The sequence below is a fragment of the Laccaria bicolor genome, genomic scaffold (assembly GCF_000143565.1).
Source record: "Laccaria bicolor S238N-H82 LACBIscaffold_5 genomic scaffold, whole genome shotgun sequence".
NCBI classification, from domain to species: Eukaryota; Fungi; Basidiomycota; class Agaricomycetes; order Agaricales; family Hydnangiaceae; genus Laccaria; species Laccaria bicolor.
The window spans coordinates 306,616-319,378 of NW_001889876.1; the positions used below are offsets into that span (position 1 = coordinate 306,616).

The 12,763-nt window shown below is 47.9% G+C and overlaps 4 protein-coding genes across 4 annotated transcripts; 2 read left to right on the forward strand and 2 right to left on the reverse strand.

Moving 5' to 3' along the window:
- Positions 1-2,794: 2,794 nt before the first annotated feature.
- Positions 2,795-3,724, reverse strand: LACBIDRAFT_313493 (uncharacterized protein; the record flags this gene model as incomplete). Its single annotated transcript, XM_001877628.1, has 4 exons — positions 2,795-2,929; positions 2,984-3,214; positions 3,267-3,414; positions 3,495-3,724. 4 exons carry the CDS (start codon positions 3,722-3,724, stop codon positions 2,795-2,797), a joined length of 744 nt encoding a protein of 247 aa, XP_001877663.1.
- Positions 3,725-7,040: 3,316 nt separating this feature from the next.
- Positions 7,041-7,349, forward strand: LACBIDRAFT_313495 (uncharacterized protein; the record flags this gene model as incomplete). The annotated part of the gene is made up of 2 exons (XM_001877256.1): positions 7,041-7,059; positions 7,114-7,349. The coding sequence occupies 2 exons, from the start codon at positions 7,041-7,043 to the stop codon at positions 7,347-7,349; spliced, it is 255 nt and encodes an 84-aa protein (XP_001877291.1).
- Positions 7,350-10,613: 3,264 nt separating this feature from the next.
- On the forward strand, positions 10,614-11,400 carry LACBIDRAFT_313496 (uncharacterized protein; the record flags this gene model as incomplete). The annotated part of the gene is made up of 5 exons (XM_001877257.1): positions 10,614-10,676; positions 10,734-10,789; positions 10,843-10,951; positions 11,002-11,204; positions 11,259-11,400. 5 exons carry the CDS (start codon positions 10,614-10,616, stop codon positions 11,398-11,400), a joined length of 573 nt encoding a protein of 190 aa, XP_001877292.1.
- A 138-nt stretch (positions 11,401-11,538) lies between these two features.
- Positions 11,539-12,696, reverse strand: LACBIDRAFT_313497 (glycoside hydrolase family 30 protein; the record flags this gene model as incomplete). The annotated part of the gene is made up of 7 exons (XM_001877629.1): positions 11,539-11,798; positions 11,851-11,977; positions 12,025-12,123; positions 12,172-12,218; positions 12,264-12,399; positions 12,485-12,636; positions 12,687-12,696. 7 exons carry the CDS (start codon positions 12,694-12,696, stop codon positions 11,539-11,541), a joined length of 831 nt encoding a protein of 276 aa, XP_001877664.1.
- Between the last annotated feature and the right edge of the window lie 67 nt (positions 12,697-12,763).

The window sequence follows — 12,763 nt, forward strand, 5'->3', positions numbered from 1 at the left end:
GCGGGAGGTAAATTGCGGAAGGTATATTGCAGCTGCAGTGGATAGACTACAGAGGGGAGACTCATCTGGATCCTTCAAAGGGGTTTGGAAGAAAGTATATAAACCTCTGTACATGCTCACAAGTGTGTTTTGAAGAGTCACTTATGTGAAATACCTTTTCACAGATTGTTTCAGCTGCACAGAATGTAAAAATGACTGTCAACCCACATAAAAACTACCTCTGGAAAGCTGGAGAAAGCAGGATTTGAACAAGCTAGACCCAACAGTAGGTTACCTAGGAAAGGAAAAAGTCTTGATGGTGTTCATTGTAAATTTTAACTTTTCACAAGCTGTTTCAGCTCTGCAGAACATAATAATGGCTGTTACCTCATGTAAAAGCCACCTCTGTAAAGCTGGAGAAGTCAGGATTCGAACAAGCTAGGCCCGACAATAAGTTGTATGGGGAAAAGAAAAGCCTTGATGGTTTCTATCATAAAAAGTACCATTTCACAGGTTGTCTCAGCCCCGCAACATGTAATAATGACTTTTGACTCATGTAAAAAGCACCATTGAAAAGCTTGAAACGGGACAATTCTAACGAGCTAGGCCCGACGATAAGTTGTTCGGGAATAAAAAAAGTCTTGATGATTTTTCCTTTAAGGCCACAATGCAGTCAAGGGTNGATAGAGATTATCAACATAAAACCCTCTTTTCCGTGTTTGTCAACAAAAACAAAACATCTCTTGAAGATTTTAACATGGTAATTACCATGGCATTGAGGTCTATCACCTGGCTGGTTTTCAGGTTACATGGATTGAAATTGGGTGAGTGCGTCGTTGTTTGTCAGGATGCAGGGTCTGTTTGCATGCGGTGGAGGGCCCATCCACCAAGCGCATCACCTCAATTTGGAAATGTCTCAGGCACAAACTGAAACTTTGATGGTCCCTGCCTGGCACAAGCAAAATAGCCAGACCATCCTTGTTGCGGCAACACCCTTTTCTGGTCCTGCATAATGCATACTTGGTTATCTCTGGCTATCCCGGCCAGAGCTCATAAAAAAATGAAAGCGTGCAAAGCAATAGTTTGCAGAAGCATGTAGATTAATGGTGTTTTTGGGACAATGTGTAGTAAAGCTTTGCAATATAGCGGAGGCGATTTGTGGTGGGTAGTCCGGCGGTGTATCATAAAAAATGACACCGCCGGCAGAGCAATATTTGCGGAGAGCATGGTGTACTTAAATATGTTTTTGGTATAAACATGTCAAAAATATTCTAACAGGCTATTATAAATTTTCAATATAAAAGCGGAGGCGATTTGCGGTGGCTGGCCCGGCGGCGTATCATTAAAAAAATGACACCACCGGCAAAGCAATATTTGCGGTGGCATGGTGTACTTAAATATGTTTTTGGTATAAACATGTCAAAAGTATTCTAACAGGCTATTATAAATTTTCAATATAAAAGCGGAGGCGATTTGCGGTGGCTGGCCCGGCGGCGTATCATAAAAAAATGACACCGCCGGCGAAGCAATATTTGCGGTGGCATGGTGTACTTAAATATGTTTTTAGTATAAACATGTCAAAAGTATTCTAACAGGCTATTATAAATTTTCAATATAAAAGCGGAGGCGATTTGCGGTGGCTGGCCCGGCGGCGTATCATAAAAAATGACACCACCGGCGGGGCAATATTTGTAGAGGTATTGTGTACTTGAATATGGTTTTAGTATAAACATGTCAAAAGTATTCTAACAGGCTATTATAAATTTTCAATATAAAAGCGGAGGCGATTTGCGGTGGCTGGCCCGGCGGCGTATCATAAAAAAAAATGACACCGCCGGCGAAGCAATATTTGCGGTGGCATGGTGTACTTAAATATGTTTTTGGTATAAACATGTCAGAATATTCTAACAGGCTATTATAAATTTTCAATATAAAAGCAGAGGCGATTTGCGGTGGCTGGCCCGGCGGCGTATCATAAAAAATGACACCACCGGCGGGGCAATATTTGTAGAGGTATCGTGTACTTGAATATGGTTTTAGTATAAACATGTCAAAAGTATTCTAACACACTATTATAAATTTTCAATATAAATGCGGAGGCGATTTGCAGTGGCTGGCCCAGCAGCATATCATAAGAAATGACACCGCCGGTGGGGCAATATTTGTGGAGGTATTGTGTACTTAGATATGTTTTCAGTGTAAATGTGTCAAACTTCATTATAATTTTTTTTCTATGTTTGCGGAGTCAATGTGCAGTGGTTGGTCCGGCGGTGTACCATAAAAAAATTATATAACCAGTGGAGCAATATTTGCGGAGGAATCGCCTTGCTGGTGTACTCAAATACTTTTGCAGATTAAATGTGTGAAGCTTCTTCCAACAGATCATTCCAATATGTGTCATTTTTGTGGAGGCAATGTGTGGTGCTTAGTCCAGTGGAGTGTTTCAGAAGCAATGTGCAGTGCTTAGTCTGGCAGAGTGATTCCACTCAAATTGTAGCAAACAGCATACATAGGTTGATAATATTATGCATGATTGATATAAGCCAGACTTGTAATTCTAAGTATTCAACTGGATGATGGCCGCCGGTGTGTCACCAACACCCCGGCGGAGGGCAGCCCCGCACTGGGTTATGACATTCAAGGTACACCCAGCCGCTCCAGTGGTATGGGACATTGTTGCTGACGGCCCACACATAGTTACTGGTGGATTGTTCAGGGTCCGGCCGCCCCTTTGACAATGGGGTCCGGTAATCAAACCAGCTGTCCGGCTAGCCCCTTACCATTTGATGGATTGTCAGGGCAGGGTGGCCCATTACTAATGAGCCAAGGTGACTAACTTAACTGAAGTAGCTGGGTCATAGCCTGTGTAGATATCGACGCGCTTAGTGCTTGTGTGCTCGCACCATTGCTGACGAGCAGGAGGGTAATAAGACACCCAAGACACGCGCACCTGCATTGTAATGTATGAGAGTCAAGGGGAGGAAGAGGGAGAGAAAACACCCACGTAGATCTTCGGTGACAGTGTTGAAGAGATGGAAAAGGCCTTACAGGTCTCCCCAATGATCGCGGCTGCTTGAGGCTCCGTTATCGACCCTTCATGCGCTTGAGGTGCCATCTTGGCGATGAATTCGACCAGGGCGGGTATCAAAAGCCGCACACACTGCCGAAGGGTCGGGTTACCCGCTGAAGCTGACGCGACGAGCGTTTTCGCGCAGTGGGCAGCAGTTAATGATGTCTGGAGGATCATGGTAGTAAGCAAAAAGGCGTGTTGAATGAATGAAGCTCACACCATCCACATCCAGCAACTTCTGAGATATTAAGAAACAACAGTGCTCGACTGCAGATCTGCTGAGCTTCACTGTGCTGGGGATGACAATCAATACGAGGACTCCCGCCAAGAGGTTGTTCTTGATCTTCTTCGCACCACTTCGTCCACTGTATTTTATCATTGGTAAATATGTTAATTTGGCACTTGAAAAGGCGTACCGCATCTCATCAATGTGAAGCAAACAAGCCGATAAAGGGCATGAACTAATCGGTCATACCCTTCATTCACGTTTGACCCAGGAGCAGTCGGCAAGTCTAGCAATGACTTCAATGCTGGTAGAGTAAGCCCAACCAGGTCAATTTCGGACGATTCATCCTTAAGTAAGTCTGACGAAAAGAGATCTAGAATGAGTGGTTTGTGAATAGCATGATGGGTAGAGCGTACCGCAGTACAGAAGGATGGCAATGCTTCTGACATCTTCACATTGAGATGTACTGATCAAAGGCCCAATGGCCGTAAACGCGGACAGTGCGGATACAATCAGATATACGATCTACAACTCGTCCCTCTAACATGGAGAAAGAACAGAACCTGAGTCCAAAATCCGGAGGTAAGTCAAAGGCACTTAAGAATGACCCCCCCACGTGCAGTAGATGTGGTGTGCTTCAGAATATGTGAACATATCCTCAAACAATCCGCCCGAGGAGAGGTTGCAGAAAGTGCATCTGTTGACCTAACATGATCCAAAGTTCAACACTTGATTTTTGGTAGGAACGAACGACGTACATGTTTCCTGCACCATGAGATGCAGCAAAGATAGCAATCACCTCAACCAAAACGACCTGAATATTTGCAGGTTCCGTCATCGCCATACGATAGCACAGACTAATGAACTCCTCGAAGATGGCAGGTTCCATAATCGCTTTCCCCGAGTAATCTGGTCGCGCCAGACATTTGAGAGCTTGAAGACCAGAGATAACATTGGTTTGTCGGGTCGACGTGCTTGAAGATGAGTTTGGAGAGGAGGTGGCCAGTGCTTCGTATACCAAATCAAAAATCACGAAGAAAAACATCGCAGGTTCTTGCCGATCGGGGGAGGGAGTTATCGCGGTTTCGACTTTGGTTAGCTCTCTACCATCGCTGCAAGAATGTGGGGTCTCCTGCTTGCATTGCTGTAGCCACAGCTTGGAGGATGGTGGGCCACGTTTTGGTATAATACTAAAATAAAGTTTAGTGGTCCCTCATATGTTGAAGGATGCGTCAACTTACCAGAAGTAAAACTTCTTTCCCAAGACTCGAGTACGATGAGTCCAAAGCTACTGACGAAGTATCGTGCTTCACGTTAGATTCGAAGGTTGGGTCTTCCCTGCGGCTTTGGCGTCGAAGGCAAGGGAGCGGCTACGTCGAATTTATTTGGTTTGGGGGGCGGAAGGGCTGCAGTCGGAGGGGCTATCAACAAGTCAGCAAGGGGACATAACAAGCAGGAGCTGAGAAACACCGACCTGCCGTCACTGGGAGATTCTCCTCCAACTCCTTCCTCAGCCTCGCTTCCTCCTCTTCGTGTTCGTCCTCCCATTCCATCCTCCTCTTCTGCAATCCGCCCTCTTCTTCCACAATGCCTCCGTCAAGACCACGTGTAACAGTCCTCCTGCCCAATGGGCTCTCCTTCACCGCTTGCAACTTCCTCAACAACTGGTTCTCACGCGCACTGGAAGCCGCACCACTGGGACCAGTGGGATTGCCCATGAGGAAAGGCTGCCTCGCCGAGCTGAGCAGTGCAGAGATAGGCGAGCCAGGCTGAACGGCCTTTTGGAACTCCTTCTCCTGCTGTGCGATGCTGGTGATGATACTCTTCCTCGCCGCCATGCCTCCCGACGCAGAGGACGGCATCGTCTTTTCTCAGGCGCTTCAAGTTGGTGTCCGACACGAATTCGGATATGTGTTTAAAGTCTGGGGTGCCGTCGTGTGCAGAGGGGATGTAGGAGGGGACGGCGCCATGCGTGAAGAATGCGTGGTCAACAATTTCGTGCAGGGTTGGACATTGTGAGGGATTGAGGGTCAAAATCTGTGGAGTGAGGTGTTGGACTGCCCCAGAGATGACGCGGTCTATGGGAAATTCGTATTCGTTGCCGCGGATGCGCCTGAACACATTAAAATGGGAAAATCAAGCATTAGACCAGAAGGCTTACTTGTAAATGGCCTTGACGTCCTTGATCTGGAACGGACGGCGGCCGACAATGAGTGTGCACAAGATAACGCCAATGGATCACGTATTCACCTCGAAGCTGTGTCCATTCGTGGTGTCGAGCCATACCTCGGGTGCGACATAATTTGGGGTGCCGCAAATGGTCTTCTTCCTCTCCCCAGGGTTCTCGATGAAAGCCACAAGGTCAAGGTCGCCAACATTGATGTTCATGTTCCCGTCGGGAAAGAAATCGCCGAGCCTTGAGGTCGCGTTGGATGAGCTGGTGGGCGTGCATGTAGTGGCAGGCACCGATGAGCTGGACCATGAAGAAGCGGGACTCTGGCTTGGAGAAGCGGCGACGGCGGCGGAGCATGTCCATGACGGAACCAGGGGGGCATAGTTCGAGGGTCATGTAGACGTTGTCATCATCTTCAAAGCAGTCTTGAGAATTGACGATGTTTGGGTGCTGTAGGGACTTCTGAATCTTGATATCTGCGTAGAGCGTGTTAGTTGAGGGTTCTGAGGTAACAGAGAGAGAATAGTGACTTTTGTTTTCGCCTTTTTCGTTTTGAGTGATGACTTGGTGACGACCTTGCATGCTCTGCGACGGCAACTCTGTGGCAAACTCGCTGAGTCGAGCCACAACACCTGATGGAGGAACCACAGAGGCAGGATGAACGATTTGGTTGCCAGCGTCATTCGGATATGGCTAGTGTTTCGGATCCGCACCATTATCTTCAGTCGCAGCGGCAAAGGTAAGTGGAGTCGCAAGGGGGGTAGAAGGCGACAACTTAAGACGTGAAGCTTTGAAGCTTGAGTCGTGCAGTTCTTCGTCTTGTTGTTGATCCTAGGCCTCCTGATCTCGTCGTTCCAACCCCACTTGTCCTTTCGACGCTCCAGACCCGTCATTCGCACGTGGATTGACAGCAAAGAGTCAATCGCTGAACATCGGCAAAAGGGCTAGGGTTAGCAAATGGGGTGGTTGAGCAGAGCCCCCCGCTGGCGATGATGCTGTTCGTCGACAAGTATACCTAATTCAGCAAGTGTTAGCTCAGGGAATACTGCTATATTTGGAAATTTCTTAACCTCGTGGTCATTCATATCTTCCACATATCTGCTGCAGATATAGACTTGCCTTTTGTAGAAATATCTTCTCCCATATCTTCGACATTTATCCACCCACAAAATTCCTAATAACTCCGATGGAAAAAAAATGCTAAAATGAAATAAAAGATTTTAAATATCTTTCAAGTAAATCCGGTAGTTAAAAGGTAGCATTATTATTAATATCTACCCCATTTTTTCACGTTAAACCCAGCGGATATATAAGCCAGGGCCCGCAGTGTCTAGTGAGGAATGACTCGGAGAAGGAACGCAAACAAGTCCTGCGACTTCCGGGCCGAGTTGTTTGCTCCGACCTCTTCGATTGTTCGACACCTCAAGTGTCGACACCCTCTCCTTCTCCAGCACCGATTTCTCCAACCAAGATCGCAAAGTCGAGAACCTCAACATTGAGAAGATCGCAAAGGGCGTTATTGCCTAGTCCATGGGATCGGCCTTGATAATGTTGTTACAAAGGCGAAGGATGTCGATGGGGCGAGTGAGACGATGATCACTCTCGATGATGGTACATCGCTCTATTTCTGTCACTCGTTCCTCATCTAACCAATTTGAATTACAGGGAGCAATGAATCACGCAACGCCACTGATGCCGACCTTTCCTCACTCCACCTCCACTCCGTCACGACCCCACACAACCATGGCCGCATCTTCTGGTCACCAGCACCTGGTTTTGCCATAGGCGTTGGGTCGATACGCGAGAGTTTCTTACCGTACGAGGAAAGCGACACATTTATCAGCACAGACGCCAGCGTTACGTGGCAGATGCGACGAGACGCGCAAGGAGTTTGGCGATGAGGGGAGCAACCTGGTGGTGGTGAATGACGAGGACGGGACGGACAATCTGCGATGTTCTCTTGATTTGGGTAAATCATGGTATGTTCGCCTCTCTCGTTTGTCTTATGAAATTCTAACTTTCCCAACAGAGTGAAATATGAAATTGGCGTCAAATTCCGAGCGAGGACGCTTATGAGCCCCGACCGACTCGACCTCGAAGATGATCACCTTCGAGGTCGAATCGTCCAAGATCCAAGACAAAGAAGTGTGAGTGCGGTTCTCGTAGTGGTGACACGTTTTGTTTCCACTCCAGAGCTTGCTTGCACCAAACTCACACTCTTTCCCTCAGCATGAAGTCGTTCGGGGCTCCTGCCCCCTTTCCCTCGTCCTCACCGCCCTCTTGGTGTACAACGTGCACGCCTTTTCACAAGTCTCTCGCACAGGTCGATAGCGAGGTTTTATTCCAAGGGTGTAGCGTACCAACAACAAGGTCACTTCCTCTTCATCGCCCTCTCTTTGTGCTCACTTCTTATAGGCATTATGTGAGCCCCCACTGGGTTCGGTAACAGCGTAGATGAACCCACCACCAACTATGCCATGCACGCCGCCCATCCCTACAAACAATCGACAATGACCGTGAGGGTGGATATGCGTGAGGGCGGATACGTGTGAGAATAAATGCGCGTGAGGATGGATATGCGTCCTTCGGCAGCATTCAAGATCTGCATTCACATCCCCCTTGCGCGACCCACCACGTCATCGCGGGATTGTAGTGAGGGCGAGTGGGGCGAAACGAGGAGAAGGGAGGAACAAGAGGTGTTGAGCTTGCATCCTCGTCCTCTCCTCTCCCGAGAATTTTTTTCTCAACACCCCAGGGATGCGCGACATCCCACTAACCTCCGCCCCTGTTCCTCCCTCGTCTATCCCGCTGTCCCTGGAAAATGTGGTGAGGGAGATGAAGGAGCAGGTATACCGCGCATGGTTGGGGTATTATAATGGATACTCGAGGGGGATGGGGTTGAGCAAGCAGGAGTTGGTGGCGAGCTGCCGCAGGGTTTGGAACCGAAGGCGGTGGGAAATATGGGATTGAAAGGGGTGAAGGGGCTGAATATTCAATGTCGTATTGTGGCACCCAGGAATGTGGGAGGGGGTGAGGGTGGTCCTTGGAGCGGAGGAGCATGAAGAGCTTGCATCGCAGATCCTTCTGAAAATATTTAGATTCATGCAGATACCGTTGTCTGGGATGCCAATTCATAGAAACACATTGAGTTGCACTCAGATTTGAAGAGCGTGTTCACATTAAGATCTTCAAGACAATGGGATTGCCCAACGTGGGCCAACGCCTGCCGTTGACAACTCTGAGTGAGCGCTGATTGTCAAACGGCATTGAAATTCGGAACCATTAGAACAAGGTCGACAAGACACAATCATTTTGGAGGACGAGAACAAAGACGGATTGATCGTCTGTCCACCGCGCCTAGCCAAATCAAGTGGGCGGGCGATTTACGCGCAGTGGCTGAAGAACAGGGCTATGTATCAGCCTAATTGGAGCGAAGAAGAGAGAGTATGCTGGTCATATGCTGATCTAGATCGTGAGATGTCTCTTCCGTTTGATGTCACGGTGACATGTCCTGATTTTGCGATCCGTTCATCTCAGAGTCCGCTGCAAAGGTAGCTGCGAGCTTGGATTCTAATCGTGGTCACTACCGTTTTTCGAGTAGGTGAGAGCTAGAAACGGGTTCAGAGACGCAAAACAACAGCTGGCGGAACTCACAAAAGTATAGGTCATGAACCCTATCCATGATATCTGCCGATTCACTGCGAGATACGATACTTAATACTTAACGTCATCATGTACTTATGCTCTACTAATTCCCGATTCGGGCCATATGATAACGAGGAGACCCCTACAACATTGGAACCGCGTCGCTAAAACGCTCCGAGTGTCATACTTCTGACGAATAATTTATAAAACATAATGACGCACCATCACATACAAATCGTTGTCGTTTCAATGAACCACATCGTTCGACTGCATCAACCACAGTTTTTACCACAGAGGCTGAGTGTCTGAACGACAACACGGCGAGCAATTGCGTCCGACCCATTTGTTGGTGGCAAGGAAATAAACCTGTTGTCGGCCATATTTACCAGGGAATGGGATGAAAGGTAATCAAAGTCTCGTCTCATGGCCTTCTGGAGCAAAGAGAACGTGCCATTGAATATGAGACGCTATGGAATTCTTGAACAAGAACCAAACAAGAACTGAAATGAAAAGAGCGTATCAGCTTGACCGCGCCAAGAAATGGAGCGAAAGAATGATAGGTAATAGGACAGAGGCTCCTACGGACGATGTTTATCTCAATTCGTCGTTAAGTCACAACGAAGCGCGACCACCAGAGGATGGATTTCATGGGCCTCGATGATGACTGTCCGAAACCACCTTACAAATAAAGAGTAACTTCAAGGTTGACGGGATCAGAACCTTTGGTGCAACAAATGCCAAGAGGACTTGGGGGTGACTCTAAAGCGCGGAGTGCGCCCAAGCGTTCGTAGGTGGATTGAATCAAATCGGCCCATACTGAGAAACCAACCATCGACATACCATAGGTGACGAGAGTTCTAGGGGAAAATGCTGACTAAATACACTCTCCGCAGTTTCAGCCTTGGAAGGATGCAGATCTGGCATGGGGAGGAGGTTTTGATGATGACCGGGTGGGGATGCCAGACTGAGGTGATAGTGAATTTCATAACATAGGGGGGGTGCGGGTAGGAGGCCAACGTCGTCGTTAATACGTCGTTTGTCTGCTTTAGGTTGGTTCAGAGGGATAGGAAGGAGAGAAAGGCGACCTGCATTGAGAGGGAATCCAAGGACTCATCACGGAACGAGGCGGGTCGTGAAATAGGTTTTAAGGCTGAAATCGATCGTAAATCGCCATCGGAAGAGGTAATAGCACGAACTCACCCAAAACCCTTATTTCCCAGCGTACTTCTCAATCTGTTCAAACGCCAGGAGGTTGTGGTAATGTCGGGCAGTGGCCCCAAGCGTTGCTCAGAGAGCTGAAGCACGATTTTGGTGTGTTCTACGTTGGCTTGGACGGATTTGCCTATGCTTGTCTGCCTGGCCATCTTTGATGATATGCCGTGTGAGGAAGGAAGCCGGGCCGTTGATGCCGTTCGCTCTTCAGACTTCAACGTTTTGACCAACTACCGCCACATGTCACAACCAAAAACCTCATCGCCCCTGGCATCGCAGAATCATAAATATGATCTGAATCAGTACCCATGTGCTACCTACGGACCAAAACACGCCAGCTACATCAGAAAGACGACATATTGAAGGAAAACGTGAGTTTTCTCTGACTTTCGATTCTTTCTGATAATTAATCGGCCTCTGGGCGTCAGGAGGACTGCCAGACTCGTACGACGCGTGCAATGACGTGGCAAAGGAAGGATCGGACGTAGGTTGCTTGTTTCTTATGCTCAATGATACCCTGAACAGCGACCACATGAGAGACGTATATCCTTGTCAATCAATTGTCAATCGACCTATTCACCATTACTCTGGTGGACTCAATCCGAAGGGAACTTTCAAGATTCTTTCGGAGGGCATCGAGGATGAGGTAAGTCGTATGCCATCCATGACTTTGCTGACTTCTAGCAACGTTACTAGAATTCCGTCGTCAAACCCAAGTCAAATCCAAACCCACCTACATCGCCATCGCGTCCCAAATGCTCTTGTGTCCTCGGCTTCCTCGAAGATTTTAAGGACAAAAAGCCCGCCGATGTATCGCCGTCCGATAAAAGCCCTGTCTACACGTGGGTCGCATACGGGTGTCGAATGGTCCAGAACCTGCAAAAGACAACAATGAAAAGGTTCGTTCAGTCCTTCAAGACCCCGCACAAAGAACTTACCTATTTCGCTCAAAGTCGTCACCGCCTTTCGTTGCCTCGACGCAACGTATCGACTTCCGCCAATCACTATCCCAACACGACGGGGTCTGCCCGGGACTGTTCCCTTGTTTTCTTTCGACGTTGTGGGGTGGAACGACTACGCGAGGTGAATTTGTGATAATCTGACAAAGTGTTCGACGTACCTTTGTCGTTCGATTGCTTCCTCACGTCGCCACCTCTCTTGCACCTCCAAGGCTCGCCACGACGTATGGACATCCGCCAAACGCGTTTGGGACGCCATGGAGTAGATTAGAAATTAGATTTTGTCTGGGATATATAAAAAAGAGACAATATCACACTCCTGATCCAAAGTGTAGCTTCCGTCGCCGTTCACTGTGACGAGAGGGTGGCACCCCGCACCGCCGCAACTATTTGTACCAGGCAGCTTCGGATTTCCGTTGGCATCGGCAGCGATATTCCACCTCAAACCCTGTTCAACGTTGCTAGCCCATCTTTTAGAACGCAAAAGATGGGGAACGGATGGATTTCGCGTTATGTTTGAGACTCCCAATCCAACTAGAATATTAAGGCGTCGATAGAGGAAAAAATAAAGAATCAAAATTCTGACACATTATCCATGTACCACTTGAAAGAACATGTTCAGACACAACGGCAAGAGAAACTAATAGGGGCACCTTGATATCACTCCACCAATCAGACCCTATTGTTCCGGCGCACTCTGAGAAATAGATTTCCTAAAAGCTGAGTTGATGGTGAATCTAGCTCGAACGCCAAAACGTACCTTGGCTGGGAAGGAGTTGTGAAAGGAGTCTTGGTTAGAAACAGCTCCAGCATAGCAATGAAATGCCACGCCGGCGAAGGAGTTTCCAGTGCCCTCCATCTGAGAACGGAATTGAAGTAAAGTTCACGGAACTGCAGTTGTACGTACCAGAGCCACTGGGTATTCCCCAGCGTCATCCCAGTTATGCTGTAAATCTTGTCATCAGGGTGCTTGGAAATAATAAGGAATGGGGTACATACCTCGTAACCAAATGACTCTTACAGTTGAAAGACCGTTGATATTGAGGAGCGTACGCAGTGCGGCGCCAATTAGAGCTTCAACAGCGGGCGACATTGTGCAGGTGGGGTACGTAGGATTGTTATTCTGAGGTTCATTCTGAAAAACTCAGGCCAACTCGAATTCGACGATAGATATCGATCAGCATACCTGGATAGGTATCGCATATATGGCGATTCCTTACTTGGGAAACCTTGTACGGCTTTGAGAAGGTACGTAGGACCTGTAAAGCAGATAAGAGATAGAATGCGGTAGTGGATGATGAGTTCTTACAAGCAGGGACGTATTTTGACTGTAGGGATCCGCCATTCATACTCCCACTATCTTTCATCCAACCTGGCCAAAAAGAAGTGAGTGGATGTTGAGGGGAGAGTTGGTGCACTTACCGGGGACCATGGGATAGTGTGGACTTTGAGATTAGAACTGATCCCCCGAATATCCTTGAGAACGGAAAAAACATAGG